We start from the raw sequence: 14,387 nt of genomic DNA, 5'->3' as shown, positions 1-14,387 counted from the left end.
TGAGAACGGCTTTCCGAACTGGTGGTAGAGTTAATATTGACGGAATATAAATAATGTATAACATTTTACGGGTTCAAAAAATAAATGATTTCATTACAAGAGGACTGATCCGAGCCTCAGCTTCGACGCTATCCATCGTAGTGTGAGTGCACTCATGCTGTTCGCGCACACTGTCAGCGATTAGAGAAAGTAATAGGGCCCGAATTCCTAGACTACTTGATCTATAGTTCCTCTTACATTCCATATTAAGAGTCTGGCTAACGAATCGTGACACAGAAAGTATGGCGGCAAAATCAAAAAAATATACCTTATAACCGGGGGTAAACATTAAGGACTAATGTTTTTATTAAAAATCGTTAAAATAAAAAATACTTTTTTAATAAAAACATCACTGTAAGATAAACTCAGCTTTTTAATCTTCACGGGGTTACAAACCGTAGATTCTTTTGAATTTGCCGCTAGTTTTTTGTGACACGACTCGTTGGCTCTAGACTCTAGTTTTGGGTTTGGAGTATTAAATGCCTTTATAATAAGGTTAGTGTAGCTCCAGCATTATAATAATAATATCTTATGTTAGTAAGGCAGTAAATAAGATATTTCAAAGGAGAAAAATCTGTTTATTTAAACTCTTTTAATTACCAATAAACAAAATAGAACGCAATACCGTGAACACATAAAAAAAACACATCAGTGTTGCAAGGTAATTATTTTTCTATCATTTTAAGAATATGGCCGAACTTATTTAACATAAAAATAAAAGTAAACACTGAGACTCGTCTCACATCAGATATTTAATTTTGTTATATTTCAGTCGGTTATACATAATTAAAGCTAATTATGGAGAAAACGTAGAATTATTTATCATTATTTTTCTTGAAAGCTACCATATTATTATTGCCAGTTATCATAACCATGGTTGTTTTTGATAAACAATTACATAATATATTTACTTAGTAATAAAATGTTTTACTGCTTTTTTCAATAAACCCCTCGATTCCTATCTTTTCTTTGATTCACTACGACTTGACCGAACCAGTAATTGTAAATCCTTAAACACTTATTGTGTCCAGTAGTTAAATTATAGAATATACCTCACAATATTAAGTATTGTTAATTGCAATATAAACTATTGTTCTCGGAGTTTTGTATTATAATAAATATTATACTATTCTTATAGCTATATTAAAATACATATTGACAATGAGCCAGTGCAATTTTATCACATATAAATACAATATACTGTTTATACAAGACGCTGAATTATAGTTCGGTTTTCCAAGGATCATCATCATTATTACCATAAGCCCGTTGCAGTCCACTGGACATAGGCCTCCCAAGGTCCTAGGCCAGTTATTTCCAACTTGTTGCTCGCATGGCTTTTGCAAGTGGTCATCTGAATAGTACCGGATAGCCTTTCCATAAAGCCCTTCCCAATCAAGGGGCCTTGAGCATTCATTCCATACATTTATAGCGCATGAGTTATGGGAATATGCAAAGATTTATGACTAGTCGTATTAAAAAATCAATTTTAGATAGTTTTGAAAATTTTGAAGTACCAAAATGTTCGTTACTAAATTGTCTTTCTAATCCAGCAAAAAAACACGACTCTATGTGGTTTTATTGTGATCGGTTTAGGGACTAACACATGACTGACGCATTGGTCTCTCGACCAATCACAATTAAAATAGGGTACCGGACTCATTTTTGTTCTTTACTATTATCAAATATTTACGTTATATACATTATAACACAAAAGGAATTATTAAAATCCGATAAAAAATCAACAAGTTATAAGTCTTTGAATGTCGGTGGAAGGGGTAATTAGCAAGAAACAGAAAAGAGACAAAATACCCACATTTGACGTCATCGGGAATTGCAACACGTGCGAAAGAAAGAGATGAAGCGATATCCCCACAACGCGCCCACTTCTGCACGTTACAATGTTTGAAATATGAATTACTAGCTAATTTTTTAACCAATTTTTATGCAATTTTCGCAGGAGTGCTTCTTTTTCGTGATAAAATGATTTTGTTCATTGATTGATTTTGTTCATTATTCTATATGTAACCATTACATACAGAATAATGAACAAAATCAAACATAGGCCGGTGCCCTATTAAACGATCGACTTAAAAGCCGTGCTTTTGGGATATCTTAAAGGGGCTGAACCGTGAGTTTGCATTAAAACATGAAATAATCATCTTTATATTATTTTATAATTCAGCGTATTATATTGTTCGACTTTGCTGATATAATTGTTTATATACGCCCACATATATACATATATGTTTTACATCATCATCACGGGTAGTTCGAAGGGATATGTAGAGAACAGTACACCCTCTTCCATTTATATTGCAACTCATGATGGAATAGGTGGCGAGCCAAATTATCCCCGTTAGGCACAAATTCCAATCTGGGCTCAGAAGCTATACGAAAGCTAAACGCATGTAAATTCGAAGGGGTAGACAGAGATGTAACTTATGCCTGCAAGATACGCCAGTAGGGGTAGTATATCATAAACTACAATCCAGAGATTACTGGCATGTTTATTAAAAACTCACAAACTTTCCTTAACCTGAATCGAAACTTTACCATAATCAGAAAATAAAATTGGAATGCAGTCATAGTAGTCATATCAGTCCTGTATTTATACTGTCCCACAGTTGGGCACGGGTCTCCTCTACTACTAAGATTTTAGACCCTAGGCAACCATGCTGGCCTTGCCAAATTATAGTTTACTTGTGGAGGAACACTGTCACCCAAAATACAGGTTAACCTAGTTTGGGTGCCAGGGAAACAAAACCTTGTTATGTAAAACATTTTTTTGGGAAATAAATAATATGGACGTATATAAACATCTATATCTATGCGTTTTAAAATACATTATTATCACCATCTAAATATATCTCTATTAGTTTTCTATGTTTTTTCTGTTATGCCACATATAACTGCAAATATTACAGGGATATTAACTTACAATTATTGATACATAATAAGCAGGTCTATATTTCATTGTAGGGACAATCTGGAAACATTCTTATTTAATAAATGGTATTGGGTGACCAAAGGATGTCTTGCAACCATATTTCTGGATAAAAAAATAATCTATTTGCAAAATCCGTTAAAGGAACTTACATTAATTTGATTGCAGGTTAGTGATATTTTATTTTTTGAAGCACACTGAGTTATAATGCTGTATATCTTAAACTTACAGTGAATTGTGGGTTAGACTGTAACCATATTTAGTCCAAAACATTCAGATGTTTTTTGGTAGTTGTAATTTATCAAAATATGAAACCGAAAGTCGAATAATCGACATATACCTCTCAACTTGTACCCAGATTGTCACAACACTGATAAAAACAAGCTTACTCTGTTACGGGGATGAGTTGCAACCATGGTAGCACTTTCTACGCTTCCTCCATACTGCATCGCATCAACGCCTCCCTCTGTACCCGCTGCGCCCGCGCCGGTCGCGGTCGTCGTGTTCGTTCTGGTAGCCGCCTTGCTGTTGATAGCCGCCTTGGTAGTTCTTATTGTAACCGCCAGAGCCACCACCACCGCCGCTACCGCCTGAAAAAAGTAACAGATGAAGCATGATAAATATTTTTTGATTAATGACTAGGCTTTTTATTTAAAAAAAAAACGTTAATAATATCTGTTGTTACAATTGTTGGTTTTATAGGGTGAAATACTTAATGATTAGCCGTGCCGAATCAAAGAGAGAATGTTGCCAGTAAAACAAAAAAAAATTGGTTATGATAAATCTAACAACAACTTGATATTAGGGATATCACTGGCTAACGGTAGAAGCTATAAAACATACTTATAACATCAAGCTTCAAATTAAACCAACCTTGACTGTACCCTTGGTTGTAGCCTCCCATGCTATCATAGCTCTTGTACCCGCCCTGGTGGCCGCCGTAGCTACCTCGATTCTGCTCGTAGCCCCGATTCGGATCGTAGCCACTTCGATTCTGATCGTAGCTATTACGATTCGATTCGTAGCCACGATTTTGCTCGTAGCCGCTACGATTCGCGTCATAACCGCTACGATTCGGGTCATATCCGCTACGATTCGCATCGTAGCCGCCCGGAGGCACTTCGTAGGTCTGGTAGTTCCTTTGGTTGGGGTTGTATGGTGCCGGACTTGTTTGGGACCTGGAATTGTACTTGTGTCGGAGTATGCAACTATACAATTTAGACTCCTTGGGTTAGTTGGATAAAACATTTTAGTAAGGTATCATTGCCGATTTTTTTATTATTAATAATAGTTAATTTGCGTAACTACGTTCTCTAATTATAAGTAAGTATATATTTTTTTTGCATACGGTTGAAACGGTGAAACATGTTACACATGTAAGATGTTTAACATCATAATTGTTACCTACGTTAATTACCATGTTTTATGCAAAATAAATTGTATTGATTTGATTTTGACGTTGTCTTGCCGGTTAATATTATATAATACTAGCTTTTGCCCGTGGCTTCGCCCGTGTGAAGGAGTCGTCCAAGATAAAAGTCCCGTTATATATTTTTCCTGGATAGAAACTAGCCTATAATCTTAGGGTTAACTATCTCCATACAAAACTACATAAAACTCCGTTCAGTAACTTTTGAGAAAATCGATAACACACAGACAAAAAGGGGAAGTTTGTTTTATAATATTTATAGATTCCAAAAAAAGACAAAGTTTATCTACATTAAATACTTAAAATGATAAATGTATTTATTTTGATAAGAGTTCGATAAATTCCAAATCCAATTTAGTCATATATATGACTCACTATTTTAGTCATAGCGGCTTCCACACAAAAGGTAGATATATGCTGTCGCGGACTTTTATTTAGAACTATTTAAGACAAACAATCCTACGGTACATCATCTTTGTCTAACTCCAATGGTACGCCAAGATAGCAATTTTCTTTCCGACTTACTTGGTATGTATAGTTATATTAGGAATAACTTACACAGTCATTATAAATTGTAGCCTATGTGTTATTCCGATGTATAACCAATATTACTGTTAAGTTTCATCCAAATCAATTCAGTAGTTTTTCTCGAAAGAGGAACCAACATTCATACATCGACCCTCACAAACTTTCGCATTTATATTAGTAGGATTTTTATTACGTGGCATGAAGATACAACTCAAATTATTAATAGTGGGATAAATAAAATAGTTTAATTCGCGTAAAGCCGTTGGTCCTGCGCCTGATCTCTCTCCGGTCATGTCGGATTGCCATCTCACCAGACTATGAGAGTGAAGGAACAGAGAGTACATATTACGTACACACTTGTACACTATAATATTTCGTACTTGGATCATATCCGTTAGCATTAGCTGTCGCTCATGAAATTCGGCTAGGAGTGATTCATTAAAAGGGACAAAGCAGTTTTGTGAGGCACAAATTGAGGTCATAACGGTAACTGATCAAATTACTTATTTTTAATTCTTTTTTACTATATAAGCATGCTTTTTTATGTTTACTAACTCTTCATACTATTATCCTGTCATTTTTGATACAACATATCCACGACTGTCCATCATAATCGAATATACTTTAACATACAACCACTCCGTTTTACACGTCAGTTTTGAGATATCACTGGTTCTTAGCGATAGAATAAATTAGTTCACGACTTTCTATTAAATACATTAAATTATCAAAATCATCAATAATTTGTCAAAAATGTATTTCATTCAAAATCTATCGGAAAAAATATTTTTAAAATCTAAGCAATAATACATAAGTTATAATGCTTTGAAATTTAGTGGAAAGGAAAGCTGTCAATTTACAGTAATAGTGAAATGTGACGTCACCCAGTGCCACCGGCCGTAACGCTGCGTGAGTGAGAAAAGGACAGCGCGATAACCCCACTTTTGCTCACAATATATCAAATATTGCTTTATTTTTAAACAATTATAATGTTGTTTTCACAGTAGAATTTCTTTTTCATATTATTTTCTGTTAGATACAAAATAATGAACAGAATCAAATATTGGAAACTACCCTATTAAACATTCCGGTGATACTTACTCAGACGGATTCTCATGAGACTACTTCGCATTAAACTTCCATAGATCAAAAATAAACTTCCATACATCAATACTTTTTTTATATTATTTTTGTCCAGACTTACTGGCACCGCATATAATATAAATACGCGTTTGTGACATTTTTTGTATGATTGAATGTTTGTTAGAAGTAAACGCAGGAACAGCTGAACGGATTTTCAGGAAATTTGGTACAAGGATATACACTTTTCAGAATTAACACATTACTTTTTATCCCGGTAAGGTGCTCCCGTGAGAAACAATGAATTTCTTTAATCAGATTCATTGAATAGAAAGCGCTGGATCTCTATAGTATTTTAGAGACTTTTGTACAGAGAAATTCTATTTACGCGGGCGAATCCGAAGGCGAATGTGCGTGATTAATTTTCTATCGATGATTGTCAAACTATAAAATTAAATTACTGAATCGATTTCGGTTAAAATAAAAATAGGAGTCACTGACTACAAAAATACTTCCAGAAATATTTTACTAACCAGCCGACCGGTGCGGCACGTTTTTATAGCAAAAGATGTCACAGATACCCTCACTAAAATATTTTTAACCCATCAATATTATTATATTATGAATATAGGATAAGGAGTGGAAATACATATTAGTTAAGAAATATACATAAATATAAACAATCTGCTACAGGTACGTGTAAATAAGGTGAGGAAGAAAAAAAATAAAACAAATTAATGTAGATATTTTTTTCATACGCATAAAATTATACATGATTTCTTTCAAAATAACAATAAATATGTGAAACAATGTTATTTTAAAGGATGATGCAGAAAAAAGGTAATTTAATATTTCAAATATATTGTTACTCACAAAAAAAAACAGTTCCTGATCATTAAATTTAAACTATTTTTCGGATTTTATTTTTTAGTTTTCTCAATATTAAAAACGCGATAAAATCCGAAAAATGGTTTAATTTTAATGTCTAACATTCGCGTAAAGATGAGTTCCTGAACAATCAGGTTTTATTTGTTTTCTATCAAATGTTTTAGATATATCTCTTCACTAGTAAACCTTTATTATTATAAATTGTATACCTCCTTTCTGCAACATCCTGTATATCATTTATATAAAAACTAACTACAATAAATATTAAAAGCGTCACTATAACCGCTGTGTCTGCAATATTTATGGAATGTTTTGTCTCGCTTCCTCTGACGGTATTTCATTTAACAGAGCGAGATAAAACACTGAATATCTATTACAAACGTACACGTTTATTAGTAAGACATTATCACCCGTATTCACAAACAATACTAGAGTGACGCAACATGTGCAAAAACACATAGACTTAAAAATTTCGTAGTTCTCTTTGACATCTTATAGCTTTGTATATCTGGCAGCCAACTGAAGTGTAGTATCTCTTATGCCTACGCACTACGAAGGATTTCATGCCTTAAGCACTGAAAGTCTCATTGCATACTAGCATAGCGCCGTTCTTAGCTAAGTAACGTTTGTGAATACACACTACATGCGTCGTCTCACCTGCCCTGATCGCCAGCTCCCTGGCTGTAGCCGCCTTGCACGCGGCCTCCCCTGCCGCCTCCCCTGCCACCCTCTCCCCTGCCCCCGCCGCTCCCTGCTCTCCTTCCCTGCGACCTTCGCCGCTCCATCCTCCCCTGCCGCCATCCCCTCCCCTGCCGCTGTCACCTCCCCTGCTGCTATCGCGTCCCCTGCCACCGCCGCCTCCCACCTCGCCCCTCCCGCGACCCCCACCGCCTCGGCCCCCCCCGCCACCGCCCGGTATAATTTTTTTTTTGACCGGCATAGTACCAGGAGTAATCAATTCACAACTCCTCCCTATCTTTCTATTTGATTAATTTCGTTGCGGGATGAGACTAATTAATGCTTGCAGAGTCGTCGAACTTCATCGTTAGATGTCATAAAATGCGTGCCACTCATTATCTTGTCTTATAGGATTTGCAGTGGCGGATGTGAGAACGGGAAAGTCTCGAAAAAAGGAGCTGGTGTATCATCTTAAGTTTAAGGTACAATGTACGAATGCTACCACAAAGTACACTGACAAATATCCTCCAATGCATGAGTGTGTATTTGGGGTAGAGACCAAACGCATTTTGCCTCAGGAAAAGTACAAACATTGACAGTTCTAAAACATGTGATATGTATTTCGCTTTTTGTGATCAGCCTGTATATACCCAATTTCGAACAGGCCGGCAAAATTCCGTCGACTGGCGAGGGATCATCATCAAACCACATCTTTCTGTACATCACTCCACTTACCATCAGGTGCATATGGTCACATCGCCGTAATATAAATAAAATCTAATTGTAAGATTTTACAAATGAAGCCTTACCTGACTCGAAGGTCCTCGTTGCTGCCACGAGGGCATCTCTGGTGGGGGTGGCTGCTGTTCGTTGGGACGTCCACCTCGGTCCGGTACCTAGGTATGAAATATAAAACAAAATAGATTTTTTTGTTGTATTCAAGACAATAGGTCGATCTGGTAAGCTTTGGGGAAGGCCTATGTTCAGCAATGGACATCCTGCGGCTGATGATGATGATATTGTAAACAAGTGGTATTTATAGGACAACCATCTTTAAGATAAAGCTAGCACTTTGAGAAGGTGCCACAACGAAACGAATCGTGAGCCCGTGTGACTGTGATTGGTCGACGGACATCACGTGATATAAGCATTGGTCTCTCAACCAATCACAATCATCAAAATAATACGATATCGTCTTTCGTGTCCCGTGTCTTCTACATTCTAGAGCCATTGGTAACGAATTTGTTTTATTTATAATGGTCAGTTTTTTTGCCAATACAGCGGCAACACATGATATTGGAAGTAATCGACAACTTACATTTTTGTAAGAAATTCAAATAAAAATTACAACCACAACACCAAAGCTATTTTAATATTATATATGTAATATCAGCCCTGTATTATATACTGCCCCACTGCTAGGCACAGTCCTCCTCTAATTCTGAGAGGGATAAGACCTTAGCATGGACTAGTGTGTGGATTGGTAGACTTCAAACACCCTCAAAATTCGTATACAAAACTTCTTAGGTATGCAGGTTTCCTCATATTAATTTCCTTTACTGTTGAAGCAAGCGATAATTCACAAAGAATAAACACATAACTAGAAAATTCAGAGCTGTGTCCTTGGGATTTGAACCTGCAGACATTCGTCTCGGCAGTCCGTTCCACATCCAATTACTCACATTTTTGTACTAATCGTTTTTATACCAGTATTTAAACTTGAAACAAACCCACCTGTCCGATAATAACTTTGTTGACATCACTCTGTGTGTTCTTCCTGACTGTGGCGCTGGAGGTCTTCTCTACTTGCAAGAGGCTCGTACGCGCTGCCAAGAAGTCTGATAGCTTCACGTCTGGCTTGACTTTGAGTTGTTCTCGTTTGGGCCGGTAGGTTGACTGTATCGCGTCTTTGCGAGCTTTGAGACGCTCGGACCACTGGAATGAGATTATTGATATATATTCTGTAGTCATAAACTTCCATATAAAAATACAATAACTATGACTCGATTGTCTTAATGGGTGATTTTTTAGATATATAGCTACAGGTTTGTACGGAACCCAGTGCGCGAGTCCGACTCGCACTTGGCCGGTTTTTTCATTTATTAACTTTCCAATTAAATGGGTTTGATAGTAAATAGTACCTAGATAACGAAACCCTAAAATGCATTGACGTATATTCTATAGACACGAACGTCCATATAAACTGTTCTAAATCTGAATTAAAATGGCAACCAAAACGTCACTGTTATAACCTATTTATTCACTTGAACAACAAATGATTTTACTTATTTGACTAATATTTTTTATTCACATTCAGGTTTACACTTAGACTCGATTTCTTATATCATGAGCGCCACTCCGTACATAACCACAAGCTGTCAATATTGACCATACTAAAGTCAGTTTGAATGCCCTGATTTATTATTCAATATTCATGAGTAATAATTGATTTCCTCTCACATAAATTCATTTTGGGTATGATTCTGCTTTTGACCAATTCATTTTAATTATAAAAATATTTTGACATACCTCTCAAACAAAACTCACCTCAAAACTCTGTATAGTGCATTCCAACCTAGTGATCAACGTCTCTCTCCGAAGCCTGTACTCTTCAAACAGATCTGTGAAGGTGGTTTCCAGTTCCTTCCAGTCTTTGTCCGTTAGTGCCTTATTATACAACGGCTTCCCCACTAATTGATCACCTAAATAAAAATTGGTTAAAATTTATTTTTTTTAATACATAAATTTTATAAAATAAGTGGTCATAAATAATATATTTATACATGTGATACTGTAAGGCATACTTTGTTGTATTATTTTGTCACAAAGCATAAAATCGAAAAGTAAATTACATTATAATTTAAATCAATTTCACGTAACATTCAAAAACATAATAATATAAAGACAATAATGTTATAAAAGACAATAGTATTATAGTATTTGATCCAACTAAATAACACACATCACGCATTTATCCCCAAAAGGGTATTCAGAAGCGCAACCAGGGCACCCACTTTTCGCCAAGTGTTAAGTAAGAAGAATTATAACTCATTTTAATTCTCTCCACAATTATAAATATTTTTTAAAATACATCACACCTTTATCATACCAAAACACAATATTACTCAATATTAAACTATCACAAATGAATACCATACCCTCTTTCTGTATAGTATCCTTTAGCTTAGCTTCGAGTTTAGAAAACAGCATCTCTGCTGTAATGTTTGGCGGGGGCTTGTTGAACTTCAAGGCAATCAAGATGTCCTTCAGATCTTTCGCTGTTGGAGACTCATGCTGGAAAGAATATTGAAAATTATGATTGTAGAGCCTGACCAGGAAAATAAAAAACCTCGGTTATCACCATTTCAGCCGGGAATCGTCAACTGCTGGACATAGGCCTCCCCCATTAGGCGCCATATGGACTGGTTCTGGTCCCCCTCATCCATCGGACTCCGGCGACCCACACCAGGTCGTCGGTCCATCTCGTGGGGGGCCTGCCTACGCTGCGTCTTCCGGTTCGTGGTCGCCACTCCAGAACTTTTCCGCCCCACCAAACCCCAATAACCTCGGTATATTGTAGTAAAATATAGAACTTATTCCTTATACTGACAATGTAACTAAAACGAAAAGTGACTAGGCACGGGTAAAAGCGGACATATGGAGCAACATAGTCGTGAAATAACGACCAAGCTCCTTAAATAAAGATAAAAAAAAGTTGTGCTCCACAGTAGGTATATTATTTACTTGGTCAAGCTATGACAACGAAGCCTAAAGGGTATAAAATAAAATGCGGCCACCTCATGGTACATAGACTAAAATCTAGTTGGAGTTGACGAGAACTGACAAGACATGATTGTCTCTTGTCAATTAATATAATGCCCACTTGTTCAAACCAAATATAATACATTTGTGTGCACCTTCTTTACTATGGCTACTATCCTAATATAAATATTGTAGTGTTTGTGTTAACAAATATGACTGGTTTTACACCTTGATTACTATGACCACTATCCAAGTTAATATAAGTATTCTACCACCAGCCAAGACCTAATCCAATGCATACTCACAACAACAATCTCCATGCCACCCTGTTTCTCTTTCGGGCAGTCAACATTCACCATCCGAGCCGCCATGAGTTCAGAAACCAAGTAGTCCAGGAGGAGCAGACGGTCCTCCTTGGATTGGAGACGGGATGACATGTGACCTAGATTAAGGATCAAGACATAACAGGTATAGAGGCAAGCCACAGTATGAGCATTTCTTTTAAAGTAAAATCACACGTATATCACAAATGATCTTGAGCATTCATTACATACATACACAAGTTACGGGAGGGATTATGCAAAAATTTACAGATTAAGTTATAAAATATTTTTTGCTAATTTTAGACTACCTAATATTCCTTATTAAATTGTTAATCTAATAATGTTGGTTGTAAATTAAAATTATGTGTACATTTAAGAGGAGATGAAAGGTAACAACAATCTTAATGAGTTTTCATTGTTCAATTATGGAACGGTCAAAGTAGTAACATAATATTTTAGATTTTAGAAATTTAAATAAATAAATAAATAAAACTTAGTAATTTTTTTCTATATGTATTACAAATTTTGAATAGAAGGCATCTAAAAATATGGTTAGCATGCCATTTGCTGGAACACAGCTTTTACTAATCTACTCAGTTCTTCCACTAACAAAAGACTTCATTATGTCCATAAAATTAAAAACTATATATTACCAGTAACAAGTTTCTTATATGGACATCCCAACTCCTTCAAGAAAGAACTAAGCTCTAATAAGAAAGAGCTTGACTCATCTGGATCGTTCATCATACTGACAGACTCCTCAAGGTTGCAGAGCTTCTTCAGCTCATCCGCCAGAATGTGCACCAGCTTGGTGTACTCCAGACTCTTGGGTCCGCCTTCCAAGGCTTTCGAGAAAGCCACCTCATCTGATAGTGGGCCTTCATAGCTAGTAAGATAGAAATAAATATTTTAAAAGTTACATTTACATAGTAGTTTATGGGAAATGAGATATTGAAAAAAAATAGTATTCCTTAATTAGTGAAACCTTTTTTTTCAAAGTTACTAGAAAGAAAATATTGACGGTTGATTTACTTAAGCAACATTTATATTCGAAAATTTTCAACTAGGTTGAAAAGGCATAGAAAAAAGTGCTGATTTTAAATATGTATGAAACTTATAGCCACAAAAATTGCTTAGGTCAATTAGCCTTTCAACCATTGATATGTTTAATAATTATTATTTGATTGCAATCATTGCTAGGCTGAATTTGTATTGCTAAACTTTATCAAACAAAGTAATTACTAACTTTTAATTATGATTATGAGACTGGATAAACTATGAAGAAACAGTTATCTCTTGTAAAATGAGCAACAATTTTTAATTGTATGTAATAAAGTATAATAATAATGTATAAAAGTTGTATTTTAATTAGATAATCATACTTACATTCCATTTTATACTATCACAATGAGATGTATCAAAAATATTTTAATAATAAAATTCCCAAACAGGAAATCATTATCATCACATATTGGGTAATCCCTAAATTCATGATTAAGTAATTGAAATAGGGAAACATATTCTGATTGAGTAATTGAAATTAGGAGACATATTTTAAAGATGTAACATTAATTCATTATAATTTAGTAACAAAAAGCTAAGATTTATTTCTTATTGTAAATATTTAATTATTATGTACAATATACATTATCTAAGTAATTATGACAAGAATAAAGCAATCCAGATTGCAATGATGACATCATCACCTTAAAAATTTTACAGAGAACATTTACGATTAATATAAAAATGTAATTAAAATTAATTTCGTTATCAATAAAAATATTGTGAAATAATGTTGTATATACTTACATATATAGCTAGTGTATAGCATAATGACAATATTAATGCTAATAAGATTAGCAAATTATATTAAAATCTTAGAAAATAGAATAAGTATATTAAAAAAAATACTTCGGTAACAACGTCGTAAATATATATATGTATATATTATGTATTACGAGATGTCTAGGGAATCGAATGATAGAACTTCAAAAAATATGAAAAAATGTGGTATATATTAATCAAATTATTTCACAAAAGTTAATTATACTATCTACAAACTACATACAAAAACGACGAAATTCTCGAAAAAATACGTAAAAATATCAAGATCGTCTTAAAGATAACCTCATAAAACATATTTTCAGTTAAATTACTTACCCCATATCATTAAGAGAGTCTAATATATCGTTTTCCATGTTTTCTTATTGAGATTTACATATATAAATTAAATTCTTATTTGTAAAAAATAGCAGCCGGCTATTTATTACAGAAACTATTCCGCTTCTTGTTGGCTAGTGGCAGGTGCCGGAAATAGTGACGTGCATATGAAATCTTAATAATTGTAGTCAATCGAGATAGTCGATTATTACAATTTTTCGTATTTTTGCTCATGAGAAAACATCCCAAAGAAACCTATGTATTTTTAACGTTTATTTATTAACGTTGATGACAGGTATGATGATGATGACGTTTATTTTTAACGTTGATGACAGGCCGCACAATACTAAGGGGCAAATTCATATTAAGACTTTTGTTTTTTTAACATTCATTTGTTTTTATATTGTATTAAAATTATTGTTGACACTTACTTAAAACTTTATCATTTATATTATGTTCAAAGTTATTGAATAAAGAAATTTGATCGAAATGTGCTCTTTAAAATTTGTCATTAAAGTAAGTATTAAAGATAGATGCTAATCCACTTGAAAAA

At 34.5% G+C, this 14,387-nt stretch overlaps 2 protein-coding genes across 2 annotated transcripts; both read right to left on the bottom strand.

Moving 5' to 3' along the window:
• Positions 1 to 1,949: 1,949 nt before the first annotated feature.
• On the bottom strand, positions 1,950 to 7,748 carry LOC119189151 (TATA-binding protein-associated factor 2N-like). The gene is made up of 3 exons (XM_037438119.1): positions 7,569 to 7,748; positions 3,860 to 4,164; positions 1,950 to 3,576 (listed from the first exon to the last, which is right to left on the bottom strand). Exons 1-3 carry the CDS (start codon positions 7,694 to 7,696, stop codon positions 3,440 to 3,442), a joined length of 570 nt encoding a protein of 189 aa, XP_037294016.1. The 5' UTR covers positions 7,697 to 7,748; the 3' UTR covers positions 1,950 to 3,439.
• A 617-nt stretch (positions 7,749 to 8,365) lies between these two features.
• On the bottom strand, positions 8,366 to 14,079 carry LOC115454392 (protein FAM98A-like). The gene is made up of 7 exons (XM_037438236.1): positions 13,835 to 14,079; positions 12,328 to 12,560; positions 11,657 to 11,793; positions 10,748 to 10,883; positions 10,137 to 10,291; positions 9,324 to 9,524; positions 8,366 to 8,485 (listed from the first exon to the last, which is right to left on the bottom strand). The coding sequence occupies exons 1-7, from the start codon at positions 13,870 to 13,872 to the stop codon at positions 8,381 to 8,383; spliced, it is 1,005 nt and encodes a 334-aa protein (XP_037294133.1). The 5' UTR covers positions 13,873 to 14,079; the 3' UTR covers positions 8,366 to 8,380.
• Positions 14,080 to 14,387: the final 308 nt, after the last annotated feature.

The sequence above is a fragment of the Manduca sexta genome, chromosome 2 (assembly GCF_014839805.1).
Source record: "Manduca sexta isolate Smith_Timp_Sample1 chromosome 2, JHU_Msex_v1.0, whole genome shotgun sequence".
NCBI classification, from domain to species: domain Eukaryota; kingdom Metazoa; phylum Arthropoda; class Insecta; order Lepidoptera; family Sphingidae; genus Manduca; species Manduca sexta.
Note: the sequence above shows the minus strand (reverse complement) of the source record. Positions and strands in the feature narration are given on the sequence as shown.